Source organism: Crocodylus porosus, unplaced genomic scaffold (assembly GCF_001723895.1).
Source record: "Crocodylus porosus isolate Cpor-Errol unplaced genomic scaffold, CroPor_comp1, whole genome shotgun sequence".
In the NCBI taxonomy this organism is placed as follows: Eukaryota; Metazoa; Chordata; order Crocodylia; family Crocodylidae; genus Crocodylus; species Crocodylus porosus.
Genome location: NW_017728948.1, coordinates 14,926,588 through 14,942,513, shown reverse-complemented (window position 1 = coordinate 14,942,513; position 15,926 = coordinate 14,926,588). Strand labels below are relative to the sequence as shown.

Genomic DNA, 15,926 nt, shown 5'->3' with positions numbered 1-15,926 from the left:
GCATCACAATTTAGTCTTTTATTTTTTAATTTAAATAATTTTATACATTGACTAGTTTATTTTTGTTATGTATCATAGGTTCAAGGCTTGTGGAAATTGTTTTTCACTTTGGAGCTCCCGCTGATAAAAATATTGGCAGGTAAGAAACACAAGTCCAGAACCTGAGCCTTTGGATCTTATGGATAGTATTTTCTAGTATGATTTATAACCCACAGTATTTTAAGATTATTTGTATCTTCTGTTTGTATAAACAGAAGGTTTATGTACAAATGTGTGCAAACATAATATCCTTGCAACAGCTGTCTGGGGTTGATGGCATTTTTCACATTTTGCAGTTGGAGAGCAGAGGTTAAGATCAAAATAGTCCAATCAGGTGATCTAAAGTTAGGCTCAAAAATAAAGTGTACTTCTGAAAATCAGGTCACTGTTTAAGCCCTTAGGTATGGAGCTAATTCCTAAGTTTTGAACTTTACAATTAAGTTTAAAACAACCGGCCTAAGTGACTCGGTTAAGTTGCACAGCAAAGTTAATGTTAACATGGGAAGTAGAACCCAGAAATTCTTAGTTCCTATTACGTGGCTTTGTTCATTAGTAACCTTTTGTTATTTTTTTAATATGGTAGAGATACATGGACACTTTTCAGTTTTTATTTTATTCTTATTTATAAACCTGTATTTACAGTGATGGAAACCCACAAAATACATGTGAATAAAGAAGAGCTGAAAAGAACATCAGAGATTCTAGGGGTAAATTATAGAGTGTGTTTGTTTTTTTAAAATTATGCAATGTGTTGTAAAGGTCAGTTCCACACCGGCAGGGAGACTAGAAGGCTATCTGATAGAAATTTATTTTAACATTCAGTTCTGTTTTGATTTTTGTCATGTTTTATAACAGGGGCGGGTAATTATTTTGGGAGGAGGGAGCCCAGTTACTTAGTTCTGGCAAACTTTTGAGGGCCTCATTGGCAGCCCTGCCTCTTGACAGATGCCCTACCCCTGGGTGCCATCTTGTGACTGGAAGTCCCTCACCTTGCCCATGGAAGTATTCCTTTCAGCAAGAGTTTTTGCCATCTTGGAACCAGAAAAATACCAGATTATATTCTAAAAAGTGAACGTCTACAGCATTCATTAATTTGGTTTAAAAATTTATTTTTGTCCTGATTTATGTGTTTGTGTAGTATACATAGAGGTGATTGCACAATAGCTTAAAATGAAGTCTTACTTTTGTATATTATGGGGGGTGGGTATAGGTTTGTGGAGGGCTGTGGGTATATGGGTATGTGGGGTGAGGGAGCATGTAGGTGTGTGTGTGGATATGCGGGGTGTGGGCTTTGTGGGGAATGGGTGTCTGGGGTGTGTGAAGGGATTTGGGGGTCTGCGTGTATGGCAGTGTAAGGGTGTGTGGGTGCATGTGTATGGTGGGGTGCACATGTGGGACTCAGCCTATGAATGCACGCACATGTGTGCGCAGCCCCATGCTTCCCAGTCCAGCGATACAGCCAGCAGCATGGTGCTGGAGCAGAGTGGGGGCAGGAAGGCAGTGAATGGCTGGGGGTGGGCAGGACTGGGTTGTTCAGACCTGCTCAGGCTCCCTGTGGGTCTTACTGCCCCTGGCTCTTGTCAGCTTTGACAGGCTGCTGGGACAGATAAATATTACTTTTCTAAATTTTTTCCTGTGGGAATTGTGTTGGTTGCTCCCTCTTTGCCTTCTACTGTCTAATTGCTTCTGGCTCCTATTTGAAAAAAATCATATATACTACTTTATGTAGTAGAGGGTGGGAAGAAAAAGGTTGGCTGTTTCCTGTAGTAAGGCTGACTTGCTGATCTTCCATATGAGATGGGGTTAAAATAGGGCTGTCAACATGGCATTGCATGGCTTCTGGGGCAAAGGTAGCAGGGTGCAGGTGGTTCCTTCTGGCTGCTGGTACTGCTAGTCCCAGCCCTGCACACACATCTGTGGGGGTCTGCCCCCCCACCCCAAGGCTCCCCAGGGGTCTGCACAGCAGCAGGGAGCTGCCCCTTCCCTGCACTGCCCTTGGACATGCTGCCCATAGCTCTGTTCCACTCCCTTCCTCACCGTAGGGGCCTCAGTCTGCCTCTCCCCACTCCTTCCCTCTCCCACTGCCCATTCCCTTCCACAGAATTACCTGCTGCATGCTGTCTGTGCACATCTGTGTGCCCCTCACTCCCAAGTTACAGCACCCCTGGCCCTGCTACTGCCCCTGACTCCTGACCCACAGTACCTCACATTCTGCGGAGGAGGGTTTGTGGGTATGATGGAGTGTGCGCACCCCCCTGAGCTGTTGGGCACCCACCCCCACCCTGCAACAGCCCAGAGCCTGGACACCCTACAGCACCTCCCCAACAGTGCCAGCAGCACACAGTCCCAGAATGCCCTGCACCCACTCCAGACTCACCCCTGCTGGAGCAGGTTAGCTGGAACCTGCACACAGCCCTGACCCAGCCTGCCTCATTCTGCCCAGCCGTGACGTGTCCTGCCACCCCCTGGGTATTCAGAGGAGCTGGGGTGGCTGCACAGCTAGATTGCCTTTCTAGGCAGCCCAGGTGCAGGTGGCTCCTTCCTGCTGTTGGTACTGCTAGTCCCAGCCCTGTGGGCCAGCGCTGGTAATGCAGAACAGACACAGGGCAGTGCAGCATGGGCTTTGGGCAGCTGCAGCAGGGAACTGTTGGTTGCAGGAGAGGGAGGGGCCACTTTTCCCTGCACTGAGCAACAGCTACTATGCTGTCCTGCTGCTGCTGAGCCTGGATGGGCGAGTGCGGGGTGCGTGGGGTCGGGGCCAAGCAGCATGGGTCCCTGCCGGTACCGTGGGGCTGGGGCCAGCGGTGGTGGCAACCAGAAGGAACCGCTTGCCTAGAAAAGCAGTCCAGCTGTGAAGCTACCTCAACCCTGCTGCATTCCCAGGGGGCAGCAGGACATGCCATGGCTGGACTGTGCCTGGGCCAGGGGACTGAGGGACCTGCCATGGCCTGGATAAAGACTTGTGGGCTGTATTTTGCCCACCCCTGCTTTAGATGAAGGGCACACAGGTGATATTTTGCTGCTTTGCAGCTTTTCTCATTCATCACAAATGGGTACTGTCTTTTGCCGGGAAGTTATGGGGTAGTGTTGCTTTTGGTTCCAGGCAGGCTCCAACCCTTCAACTCCTGCCACCCGAACTTCTGCCTTTATTGGCCAAACAAGTCGGTGCTTCATTTGGTTCATAGAACAACTACTTTGTTTTATAACTCTAGTTTACTTAATTTAATGCAATAGCAACTTCACTATAGCTTCTAATTTAACTGAGCTGAGACACTACTAGGACCTTGAGGCATTAACCTTCCAAACAGGAACTTTGGGTTAAAACCAATTGTTACATTTAAAATATTATGTAAAAATGAATTTCTTGTTTTGGGACCCTATGTTTGGTCTAGCAGTAGTGCTACCAGCTCTACCATACCTCAGAATATTACATAGAGTCCAAGAATGGGAGCACGCTACAGAGACTCGGACACTCCCCTGGAGCTGTTCAGACCAAAAGTTTTTCCTATATTTAACAAGGAAAATGTACTTAGTGGCAAAAAAGCAACTTGTCATCTATGAGTTAGAGTATAAGCCCTGCTTTGAAGAGAGAGAGAACTTGGGTTCATGCTCTGGTCAAGTACTTATTATGATTTGTAGCAAAGATAAAAGGAAATATTGTTACATCCATGAACAGCATTAAGTCATTCTGAACAAATACCAGGTACATCCAAATGTACAGGTGTGAGAATCTCTGGGGAAACATTGGAAAAATTAATAGCTAAGAATGTGGAGAGGCCTTGCCTCTGGCTGTCGAAACCAGCATACTAATTTGTGGGTCATTATGAAATCTACTGTTGATTAACAGTAACATTTCTCCTAAATGAAATGAAAAATATGGAGGAAGCTAAGTGTACATTTTCTTCCTAAATTAGACTATCTCCAGAATGAAAAAGACAAATGTGCATATGTGAATAAGTCATGACTTCCTTTTGATTTGGCCTCCAAATCCAGAGGCTCTTAAGTTTTGCATCACTTTCCACACATGGACAATATGTCACTCAGTGCCAGAACAACCTATAAAATCAGCTCACTGGCTGCGAAAAGGGTTCATACGCATCTTTAAAAAAAAAAAGGAAAAGAATTTATGAATTAATTGCAGAGAATTGCTTATCCCTAGGTCAAAATAGACAGCAGTTGTTGGTACCAGGCATCAATATCATCCTGAGTGGCGCTTCTTAAAGAGTTGTCTTCAGAAATTCTTTCAGGAAATGGATTCATGTGCTGGAAGCAATGCAAAATTAGGTGCAATTCCCAGATCATATCTTGCATACTCACAAAGGCACATTTAGGATAAACATGCTGAAGACAACCCAATTTTCACTCTTGACCGGGGTCAGGAAAAGTCTGGCCTGCAGGCTGCATTGGGTCTGATGTGGACTTCATTTCCCCTGCCTCTGTCACTGGTGGGTCTCCATGGTTCCCAGGAGCAGTGGGGCATGATAGCCCTGTGCTCCCTGGGTCTCCAAGGAGTCTGGCCTGAGCTGTGCTGGGAGGGTGCATGACTGGGCAGGGAGGTGCGATGGGTCCGCAGGTGGGATTTTGCAGTGGTGACAGCGTGGGCCAGAGCAGAGCCACAAAAATCCCAGCCCTGGAACAGCTCCCTGCCTAGCCATGTGCCTTGCTAGTGCTGTTTGGGCTCATCTCCATGGAGATCCTGGCCCCATGCTGTCACAGCCCCGCCACTCCTGGGGTCTCCATGGAGACTGGATGGAGCGATGCAAGCAGGGGCTGCTGGGAAATGGAATCTGGCCTTTGTCCGAATTTACCAGTTTGCCCCACCCCTGCTCTAGGCTGTCTTGGAGGAAGCAAGCCTTGCAGAGCGGAGCACTAGTTTGGAAGACCACTCTACCAGTGCAGAGTCGGAACAAAAATACAAGATTGGTCTCAGAATCAGACCAATAAAAAAAAAAAGTCCAGCATCCTGGCTATGACAATGGCTGGGAACAGCTGCAAGAAGCTCTGAAGTGACAAGTTATAGAATAATGTACCTACAGGGACTTTCCTCCAATTTTCCACAAGACATTTCTTATGGGTTGAACCATGAGTGTTCATATCTCTTCCAAAACAATGAGGTCAAACTTTCTTTGTAACAATGAACTTAGGGTCCTGGATAGAGGAGAGCTGTTGTGGCAGTGGCTGCTGCTCCAGTTGGGTCCTGGACCAGAGCTGCCACCGCGGCTGCTGCTAGTAGGCTGAGCAGAGGCTGCAGTGGGATGGAGAGATGGCTGGCAGTGGGTCTAGGGAGAGGCTCTGTCTTCAAAGTCTGTCATAGCTTTCTCAGAAGAAAATCTGAGTTCATCTGATGAAGGCTTCCTCTGCAAAAGTGTCCTTTGGTACGAACATATATTGACTGCTTCCCAAATAGTTTGTTAATTAACAAAGCATCTCATTTTTATGATGGTAACTTTTATTTCTTCCTAGTCTGTAGCAGTAATATTTAAAATTTCACCTAATGCTTTCGTCTCTACTCCTGTGGATCATTGCTTGCTGGCCCCTGCTTTTGATAAATGGTTACAAGCTGTGCTACAGAATGAGAAAGTTCTGATCTGGTAGCTTTCTTTCTATTGGTTTAAGTCCTTATTTAACCCATCCTGAGGGTCTGGTAAATGACTGGAACAGAAATTGCAATTTTCTCTAAAGAGATGTTAAACTTTTAATTTCCAGGAGATTAGCACTATAACTTCAATTCATTGTTTTTAATGCTCATGATTGATTGCTGGAATGTTTTTTAGAACAGCTATTTTGGTGGTCTTGAGTTGAAGAATGGGCCTTTAGTGCTGAAGTTTCCAGAAAAAACATAAATCTTTCTCCAAATTCCGTGTACAAGAGACATTGCTGATTTGTGATTAATGGGAAGATGGCTGGCAAAGAATTCCACAGTCTAATCATGCCTCGTGTGATGTGAAAAAGATCTGAATGCTCTGTCCTTATTATTTCATAGAACGTCTTTTGTTCTTCTGTTCTGAGACATGGAGAACATACGTTCTTGAGCTCACTTCTTTATGCTAGTTGTTATTTTATATAGTTCTATCATCCTGTTTCAAGTAAAAAATTCAGTTTTATTTTTCAGTTTGTGAAAGCTTTTTTTTAATCACTGATCATTGTATTTTCCCCTCTGAACATCCTCCCATTTTGTATTATGCTATTTTGAGACTGAGTGGATAGTACTGCGACACAGTATTTTAGATGAGGTGGTACAATTAATTCATTTTGACAATATTTATGTCTTTCTGTATTATTACCCTTTGCATTTTCATGTATCCTAATATATCTTGTTTACTTTTTTTCCCCTTCCTGGTCCTGACTAGTCCAAATAATTTACATGTTTTTCTCTGTCACTACCTATTCCCCTTTCCAGATCATTAATTAATATATTAATATATAAAAAGAGCACATTAAATTCAGTATAATTAACAGTGGTTATACTTGATCAATTTACAAGAAAGAAAAAAGTTCTACATGCTTGTTAAATTAGAAAATAGCTGTATGTTGACCAAAGGGAGTGCATATAGTTTAATGATGATATATCAATTTTATAGTTGCGATTGAAAGAGCTTGAGCAGGAAGCCCATCAAGCTGCTGGGCAACAATTCCTTTTGACCAGCAGTTGTCAACTCAGAGAGGTATTATTTAGATTGCTACTTTTCTTTGTTATTAACTCTATAAATTATCGTCAGCAGAGATAAATTATAAAGCAGTTGTGTTTGCTAGTTCTGACTGTGTTGGTTGTGTCACTTTTTATGATGATAGTGGAAGGTCTCTTGTCAGGTTTCTTGCAAGCACAGCAAAATCTATTTTAAGCATCTTTTAAAGAAAATGCCTTACTGCTCTTGAAAAAAGATAATACTTTATAAAGATCAAGCAATTCAATTTCACCTTTTTGTGCTATTTCTGTTTTTGCTATAAGATTTCAATTGATTTATAAAGCCATCTTTATACAATAGTAATGTTCTATTATATTTCAATTTTCAAATACTTATGCATCAATATCATATATATTTTTGGTAACATAGGTATTATTTGAAAAATTAAAGTTGCATATGCTATGTGAGAGAATTCCCAGGACTGAGATTCAGCAATCTATATCCACTTCAGAAGCTGTGGTAAGAATTGAAAAGTCTTAAAAAATATGTACTGTATTTACTTGAGTCATGATGGCAAGGTTTCTCCCCCCCCCCCCAATTTAACATGTATTGAAATCAACTATGAGATGGATGCTGTGGCTCAGACTCCAGTCCCTATTGGGCGTCAGGGCCACAGCTGCAACTACTACCTGCCCCCCCCCCCCCATACTACCTGCATCCCTACAGCTGTGGGAGATGAATTCTAGATGACTAACATTTAGGTTCTATACGTGGAAAATTAGAATAAATTTATAAATTTTCCATTTGTAGAATCTAATTATTGGTGGGGGGGAATCTTAAATGCATTTTTAAATTCAGGGTTGTATTTGATTCAAGTAAATATAGTAGTTTGGAAGTTGTCAGTATAATAAATTCATTATTATTTATTCGTTTCATAGAAGTTAGGGTTGGAAGGGACCAATTAGATCATTGAGTCTGACCGCCTGCCCTGGGCAGGAAAGAGTGCTGGGGTCAGATGACCCCAGCCAGGTGTCTGTCCAATCTCTTTTTAAATACCTCCAAGGAAGGGGACAGCACCACCTCCCTTGGAAGCATATTCTGTATTTTGGCAACCCTCACTATAAAGAATATTTTCCTGATGTCCAGTCTGAATTTGCTGTCTTCCAGTTTGCGGCTGTTATTTCTAGTTAGCCCAACAGGTGCCCTGGTAAACATTGTATCCCCTATTTCTTGCTGCCTCCCACCCCTCTATGTGTTTGTAGGTGGCCACAAGATCACCTCGCAGCCTCTACTTGCAAAGGCTGAAGAGGTTTAGGTTTCCCAATTGGTCCAAATAGTCTTATTTCTGTAGGCCTTTAACCAGACAAGTGGCCTTCCTCTGAACCTTTTCCAGGCCATCCACATCCCTCTTGAAGTGCGGTGCCCAAAACTAGACGCAGTACTCCAGCTGCAACTTGACCAATGCCTCATAGAGGGGAAGTATCACTTCCCTAGACCTGTTTGCAAGACTTATGCAAGAAAGGGTGAGGTTAGCTTTACTTATTACATCATCACATTGGTGACTCATGTTCATTTTGGAGTTGACTACGACTTTGAGATCCCTTTCCGCAGTTGTGTTACTTAGAATAGTACCTCCCAGGCTATAGGAATGTCGATGATTCTTCCTCCCCAGGTGCAACACATGACACTTATCCTTGTTAAACTGCATCCTATTGTGTTTGGCACATTTCTCCAGCCTATCCAAATCAGCCTGGATTTGCTCCCTGCTGTCCAGTTTGTGTACCTCCCTCCTAGTTTGGTGTCATCAACAAACATGGACAGGGTGCTTTTACTCCCTTGTCCAAATCACTAATGAAGATATTGAATAGTACCAGTCCCAGGACATAACCTTGGGGGACTCTGTTGCCTACGTTTCTCCAGGTATAAACCTACTCATCCACCACCACTCTGTGGGTGTGTCCCATAAGTCAATTTTCTACCCACCAGACTGTGTAATAATCTACACTGCAACTGTTTAGTTTATTTATAAGAATTGGGTGCGACACTGTGTCAAAGGCCTTTTTAAAATATAAGTAAATAACATCTATCTTTATTCCTTCATTCAAGCATTTTGTGACCCAGTCGTAAAATGAAACCAGGTTAGTCAGGCAGGATCTGCTTGCTATGAACCAATGCAGATTGCCACTTAGCATTATTTTGCCCGCTGGTCCCCCACAAATGTGATCCTTAACAACTTTCTCAAAGGTCTTGCCAAGGATAGAGGTAAGACTAACCAGCCTATAGTTACCCGGTTCCTCCTTCCTCACCTTCTTGAAAATAGGGGCCTCATTGGCCCTTTTCCAATCCTCTGGGACCTGTCCTGACCACCACAAGTGCTCAAACAGTTGTGCCAGCAGCTCTGCTATGGCTCCGGCTAATTCCCTAAGTACCCTAGAATGAAGCTTATCAGGACCTGTTGACTTAAATATGTTCAACCCCTCCAGGTGCCCCTTTACTAGGTCAGCATGAACAGTTGGTGGGCTGGTATCTATCTTGTGCTTACCTAAAGTCCCATTGGGATGTGTATTTGTATTCATGTCCAGGAACACGGATACAAAAAAATCATTTAGAAGCTCCACTTCGGCCATCCTATCTGTTACCAGTTGCCCTAGTTCATCCTGAAGGGGTCCTAAGTTACCCATCTCTTTGGCTTCTTTGCTTTTTTGCTCCCTTTTGTGTATTAGGATGGTCCTTTTCTGTGCCTGCAGGATTAGTCCCTTGAAAAACGCCCACCCTTCCTGGACTCCCATCTCTCCCAGGCTTTTACCAATCAGTCCCTCCCTAACTAATCTCCTGAGCTTGTTGAAGTTGGTCTTCCTGAAGTCTAGCATTTCTGCCGTACTAGTTATCATCTGCACCTTTCTCCAGACACCATCAATAGGTGGTCACTATCCCCTACGTTACCTTACACCTGCAGATCCCCCGCCAAGTCATCCCCTGTGGCCAGTACCAAGTCTAACTAGCCAGGCAGCTTTTCATAGACTACCAGCAAGCAGTCTTGGGTGTGGCATCAGAACATATGATCAGGTTACTTGCCCCCTGGATGGGGGAAGTGAGGTTGATGTTATATACCTGGACTTTAAAAAGAACTTTGACTTGGTCTCCCACGAAGTCCTCATGAAAAAATTGGGAAAATGCAGCCTTGACTACTTTATGGTCTTGTGGCTACTGTGGTAGGACCCAGAGAGTATTGACTGACAGAACTGAGTTGTCATGGCAGAGGGTGATCAATGGCATCCCTTAGGGTTCAGTACTTAGACCAGTGCTTTTCAACAAGTTCATCAACAATTTGGATTCGGGTATTAAAAGTGAACTAGCAAAGTTCTCTGATGACACCAAGCTATGGGGGTGTGTGGTCATGCTCAAAGACAGGATGGCAACGCAAGCTGACCTGGACAGGCTTGTGAGATGGGCAGACCTCAACAAGATGTCACTTAATACGGAGAAATGTAAAGTGCACCATCAGGGGAGAAATAATCTCCAACACACTTACGGGCTGAGCTGTGCTATGCTTGCTAGCACCACATCTGAATGAGATCTGGGTGTCATGATAGACAACAAAATGAACATGAGCCACCAGTGTGGTGCTGTAGTTGGTAGAGCTAATCAAACCCTGGCATGCATCTACTGAGGCATCTTGAGCAAGGCTAAGGGTATCACCCTCCCTCTCTACTCAGCCTTGGTGAGACTGCAGCTGGAGTTCTGCATCCAGTTCTGGGCACTGCAATTCAGGAAGGATATGGAGAAGCTTGAGAGGGTCCAGAAGAGGGCCATGCAATTAAAGGCATGAACGACTGGTGCTTCCTGAGACTGGGGGAGCACCATGGTGGTGAGTGGCGAGTGGGAACTGCCTACAGCCTTTGGCAGTGCGGGTGAGCAGGGAGTGCCCACAGACACCATTGGTGGGGAGGAGTGGGGGCAGGTGTGAGCAGCGACCTCCCTCAGAAGCCAGTGGCAGCCGATCTCAGGGGGGCACTATGTGTCATCTGTGATTAGAGGCCTAGAAACCAGGTCATATGAGGAGAGGCTGAAAGACCTGGGCCTGTTCAGGCTGGAGAAGAGAGGACTCAGAGGGAACTTGGTGGCAGCTATAAGTATATCAGGCGTGTACATCAGGGCCGGGGGGAGCATCTGTTCACCAAGGGCCACCAGGGAAGGATAAGAAATAATGGGCACAAGCTGATTGAGGGTTGCTTCAGGCTAGACATAAGGCAAAACTTCTTTACAAGTCTAGTGCTGAGGGTTTGGAACAGGCTCCCCCCAGAGGTGGTATAGTCATCCATCCTAGTAATCTTCAAAAAGCATCTTGATGCCCATCTTGCTGGGGTCATCTGATTCCAGCAGTCTTTCCTGCCCAAGTGCTGGACCCAATTATCTGTAAGGTCTCTTCCAGCCTCTAACAGCTATGAAACCAGAGGCCCCACACCTGGAGATCGCTGGTACTTGTTCCCTAGCTTCAGGGACACATGTCCATTGCTATAGAAATAGATGGGCGGTAAAATACAAATGGTATTTCCCTGCATCCTTGGGCACATGGCTTTTTCCTCCAGCTTCATAAGTCAACATGTCAGACTTGATGCACGAAGAGACTCCTGAGAGAGACTGCTTGGATAAGCCTATCCTCTCATGTGAAAGAAGGCCTCTTTCTCAATATGCAGATCTATAGGTGCAGGGCCTCTGGTTACTGGGCATGAGCCTGACCTAAGAGCAGTGCAGGAAGTTTGTAAAGCGTACCTTCCCTGTGTTTGAGGATGATGTTTTTTGATAACATCAGAATGCTGCTACTGTGTTTCACATCAACAGGTCAGGAGGAGCCAGATCCATACTCCTCAGCATAAAGGCATTTTTTTCTGTTCATGGTGTTGGTGCGTTCAGGTTTAGATACACATGTATGGTCTCCATGACTGGAACAGACTGGTCTTCCTCTTGTCTTACAGCACAAGTGGGAGATCAGACTTGGTTCACAGACTCATCTTTGTGAAAGGAGTCCACCCAGATTGGGACCTGTTTGTGAAGGAGGTTATTAGAAAATATTGTGTCTTCTGCTTGAGGGAAGACTTCTGTGGGTGCATCTACATGTGCACTTTACTGCAGATTAGACTAATTAGTTCCACAGTAAAGCATTACCATCTACACATGTGTTAGTTTTAGGGCAGAGTAAATTCATTAACTCTGCCATAAGATAGTACCATCAGGGACAGTAGTATCTTGTGCTTCCGATTGCAGTTAATTACTCCACCATATGTGGATGGTGACTGTGGGTGTGCTTTGCACCCAGTCAGCACAGTCAGCTGGGGCCTCCTGCCAGCCCTCCACTGCCCTCTGCCACCACCAGAGCCCAGGGCTGACCGCCCTTCCCACCTTCCTGTACCACCCACCAACCCAAGCCTGCTCTGCCTCAGCTTAAATTGCTCTAGAGTTTATTGTTTTACCTTAATTGCATGTGTAGATGCACCCTGTTTCACTTAAATGAGGTGCCCTCATAGATGCTCTTCTTGTCAACTGGTTGGGAAATCTATATGCATTGCCTCCCCTGTGTCTGATCCAGTGAACCCTCTGCAAGACCAGACAGGATAGGATAGAGGGCACAGACAAGTGATAATTTTTGCTCAGTCTGGACAAAGAAACTGGTCTATAGCTGTGACCAAACACAAGTGCTTGACTGCAGACAGCTTCAAAAATGGCTCATTGGTAAACTTTGAACAGTGAACTTCTGTTTGTTCCAGGAGATTGTTGCAACTCAAAGTGCTTCTTCCAAAGCATTCTCAGTTACAGTGGGAAACTGCACTTCTGTCTGCACCCCTAGTTACTCTTGCAAGTACCTCTGCTTCCAGAGTACAGTAATATTCTATGCATTCACATGGAAACTCAGCTTTCAGGCCAAATGACCAAGTTATCAGATCTTATTTCCAAAGCCATTAGCATTGATTTATCAGTACACAATAATCCATATTCTAGCAGAGGGGAATGTCACAGAATGAGTGTATTGCATCAAGCAATAACAAAAATGTGGGCATCTTCTGTTTTGGAGAATAGGAGTGTTATATTTTTCCAAGCACAGCCGTAAGCAAAAATGACTTAAGCCACTGGTGTAGGTAAGAGTGCCACCATGCTGGCCAGCATAGAATATATTTTGAACGCAAAGTAAAACTAGGAATTAATTATCATCAGCAGATTCAAGAAACAAGAGTTAAGCATAGCTTCTCATGTGCATATTCTACTTGCACATCCAGATATCTCACAGGCGAAAACAATATAAAAGCATAAATGAATTTATGCTTTTTCTTTCATAGGAACATAAGAATTTAACAGACAGGATTAGATGAATAATCCATTTTCTCTGAGGTCCTGTCTCTGCAATTACTAGCACTGGATGCTTTTCAGGAAGGTGTAATAATGTGCACTTGTGAAGTTATAAGCCCCCTGAAGGTGTCTGTTAATTCCAAATAAATATGGACTTAAACCCTGAAATAAGAAATTTCATCTTTTTTCCAGAATTCTTTTAGCATTAGCTATTGTAACCCTGTGTCTTTGTTGTTACCCAGTGCCCAGTTCCTCTTGCTTAATTCTTATTTTCTACTCCAAGGTAGAGTTCCACAGTCTAATTAAATATTGTGCAAAAAGCTGTTTTCTTTTATCAATTTTGGTAACAGTTTATCAAAATTTGATGTTTCCAGTTTCATTGACAGTCTCCTTTTTCTTGCATTATGAGAGAGAGAGAGAAGAAATTCTTCTGATACCATTCATACCATTGTACCATTTTTGTCGTTTCATCTTATTCATATCTTTTCACAGATAATCAGTCACAGCACTTTCCATCTTTATTTAAAAGTGAGGTTTTTTGCCACCTTACCTGTAATCTTTTCTCATTGTACTTTTCTAAATCCCTTTTGATTTTGGAACATTATTTTGACTGGTAGTAAAAATATTTCTATACCTTATAAAAATGTAGGTGTGTAAGGCAGAACTGAGGTACCAGAGTCCAGAATTGTAATCCAACTCCCCTCCCCTTCCAAACTTGCTGCTGCCTAACCTAACTTTGGAGGCACCTACATTCATTAGGCTCCTCTCTTTGACTTAAAATTTATGTTCCCAAAGTGCCTAGAGATGCATATCTGAGCATGCCCAGAATTGCCCAGTCTAAGCAACCTGGCTTCTCTCTCGCATCTAAATCTCAACAAAGATCCAGGACCTAGATGCTTCTTCCCCTAGATCCCTCTTCGGGCCTGGTATGATGGGTATTCTCAGAACATGCTTAAAACATGCAGACATTATTGGACCCCTTACAAAAAGTAGCTGGGGCCGGTTTCTTTTAAAGTCAGGATTGAGGAGGATGAATCCCAAAATAATTCTGGTTACAGCAGTCATGCAGGAAGTGAACCTCCACAGCACGAGGGGTTTAAATCTATGTCTGCTTCTTCGGATAATGCTCTAACTGCTAGGGTACAGGCTAGAATGGAATGGGGATACTTTCTGCCTCTCCTCTTGAAGCTATGCCTTGTGAAAAGGGAATTCAAGATTCCTAGGGTCAGAAAGCAAGCAAGAAGGGGAGGAGATGGAGGTCTGAGTTTGATTTCCTACTCCCAGGCTTGTGTCTATTTTATTCAAAGGTGGTCAAATGTAAAATTATTCTATAGGTTAAATTAAGATGGTATAAAAAAGGTAAAATTTAAGGGGGTAATTATCATACTAATAACTCAAAGTCTTTATTCCCCAGTTAAATAAACTGCAAGATCTTCACCCGTTGCCTAAAATAATTTTAGAATACCGTCAGGTGAGCTTATTTTCATGAATAATCTATTTTAATTGAAAGCAAGAGTTAAGAAGAAAGCTCGCTTCTTCACATGCTTATATGAGAAACTGCTGGCTAGCCTATGCATTAAATGATTCCTTTAAGTATTTCTTTCAAAGCACTATGTAAATACATAGTTGAAATTTAAAGTCAGAATGTTCTTCTAGATATGCAATGAACAAAACACCTTTTTAATTTTAACTTAATGTTGTACAAACAGTGAAACAAAATCACTATGAAACTGGTCAGGATGATATAGTACCCTGTCAATGAGAAAATCAGAATCTAGAATTGGAGTCTGAAGTTCAGAGCAATTTAAAACAGCTTCTAGATCAGTTACTCGGTTTTATTTTTATGAGAGTCTCCTTACAGTCCAACATGGTATCAGTTTAGCCTATCAGTTTTCACTTTTGTGTATCATCTTAGTGCCAGGCTCTAAAACTTTTGTATTTTATTATGTACTTAGCTAAATATTTCAGTTCTGATCCAAGACAATGAACCGGGCCATGACTGAATGTGACTTACGTATTGAATATGGCCATTATCCTATTTGTTTTGAAGTATGTCTACATTTTAATAGAAAATTCTTACTGATTTGAAAAATCAGAAATGCCATTTGAAAACCCCTTATAATTTACATAATTTAAAATGTTGCTATACTTATCTGTATTACAGGTGCATAAAATAAAATCAGCCTATGTGGATGGACTACTTTCATGCATGAAAAAGGTAAGAACATTACTCTGTAACTTTGGAAAGTATTGCTCTCTGAGGCACTGAAATGATTCTTAATTTTTTTAAAAGGATAAATGTTTTTTATATATAGTAATATTTAAAAAAATATGTATCCATTATTCTACTTTATGCAAATCTCAGTAACATACTATTTAGACTTCAGAGTAAAATTTCATTTTCACATATTAAATTTTGCACTTGGGCATCGTATTAGTTTTTTCTGATTTTTGTTTCTAACTTGGTTAAAGGGATTTCTTTCATCTACATGGAATCAAACAGGAACTGTGACTGGAAGACTTTCAGCAAAGCATCCGGTGTGTGAGTTTTAGAAGACTTTTTTCTTTCAAAGAAAAAGTGATAAAAATGCATTTCATTATCAGCCTTCTCCAATAGAGGGCTCTTAGTCAGCTAAATTTGTGTATATTTGTTTCATGTTGAACATGCCCATCCCAGTTTTCTTTTTAGTAATCAGGGGTGCCATCAGTAGACTTGCATGGAAATATTGTAAGTAGGGCTATCAAACAATTACATTTTGATAGCAGTTAGATGCACAATCAAAAATATTGGTTTCAATTAATTGCAACTTTAATCACACAGCTAAAAATTCAAAATTATGCACAGAAAAATGCAGTTATGCCAAATTATGCAGGTACTTTGTGTGGTTGGGGTGTGTGGGTGTGGTAGGGGGAATTTGT

At 42.7% G+C, this 15,926-nt stretch overlaps 1 protein-coding gene across 1 annotated transcript in view; it reads left to right on the top strand.

Annotated features, from left to right (window-relative positions):
• Positions 1-15,926, top strand: part of POLN (DNA polymerase nu) — a 215,139-nt gene that overhangs the window by 39,606 nt on the left and 159,607 nt on the right. Inside the window, exons 9-15 of the mRNA XM_019552905.1 lie at positions 79-139; positions 682-746; positions 6,621-6,704; positions 7,095-7,184; positions 14,422-14,478; positions 15,172-15,225; positions 15,480-15,545. Of these exons, the coding sequence (XP_019408450.1) occupies positions 79-139; positions 682-746; positions 6,621-6,704; positions 7,095-7,184; positions 14,422-14,478; positions 15,172-15,225; positions 15,480-15,545 (477 nt within the window). The remainder of the gene's footprint in view (positions 1-78; positions 140-681; positions 747-6,620; positions 6,705-7,094; positions 7,185-14,421; positions 14,479-15,171; positions 15,226-15,479; positions 15,546-15,926) is intronic.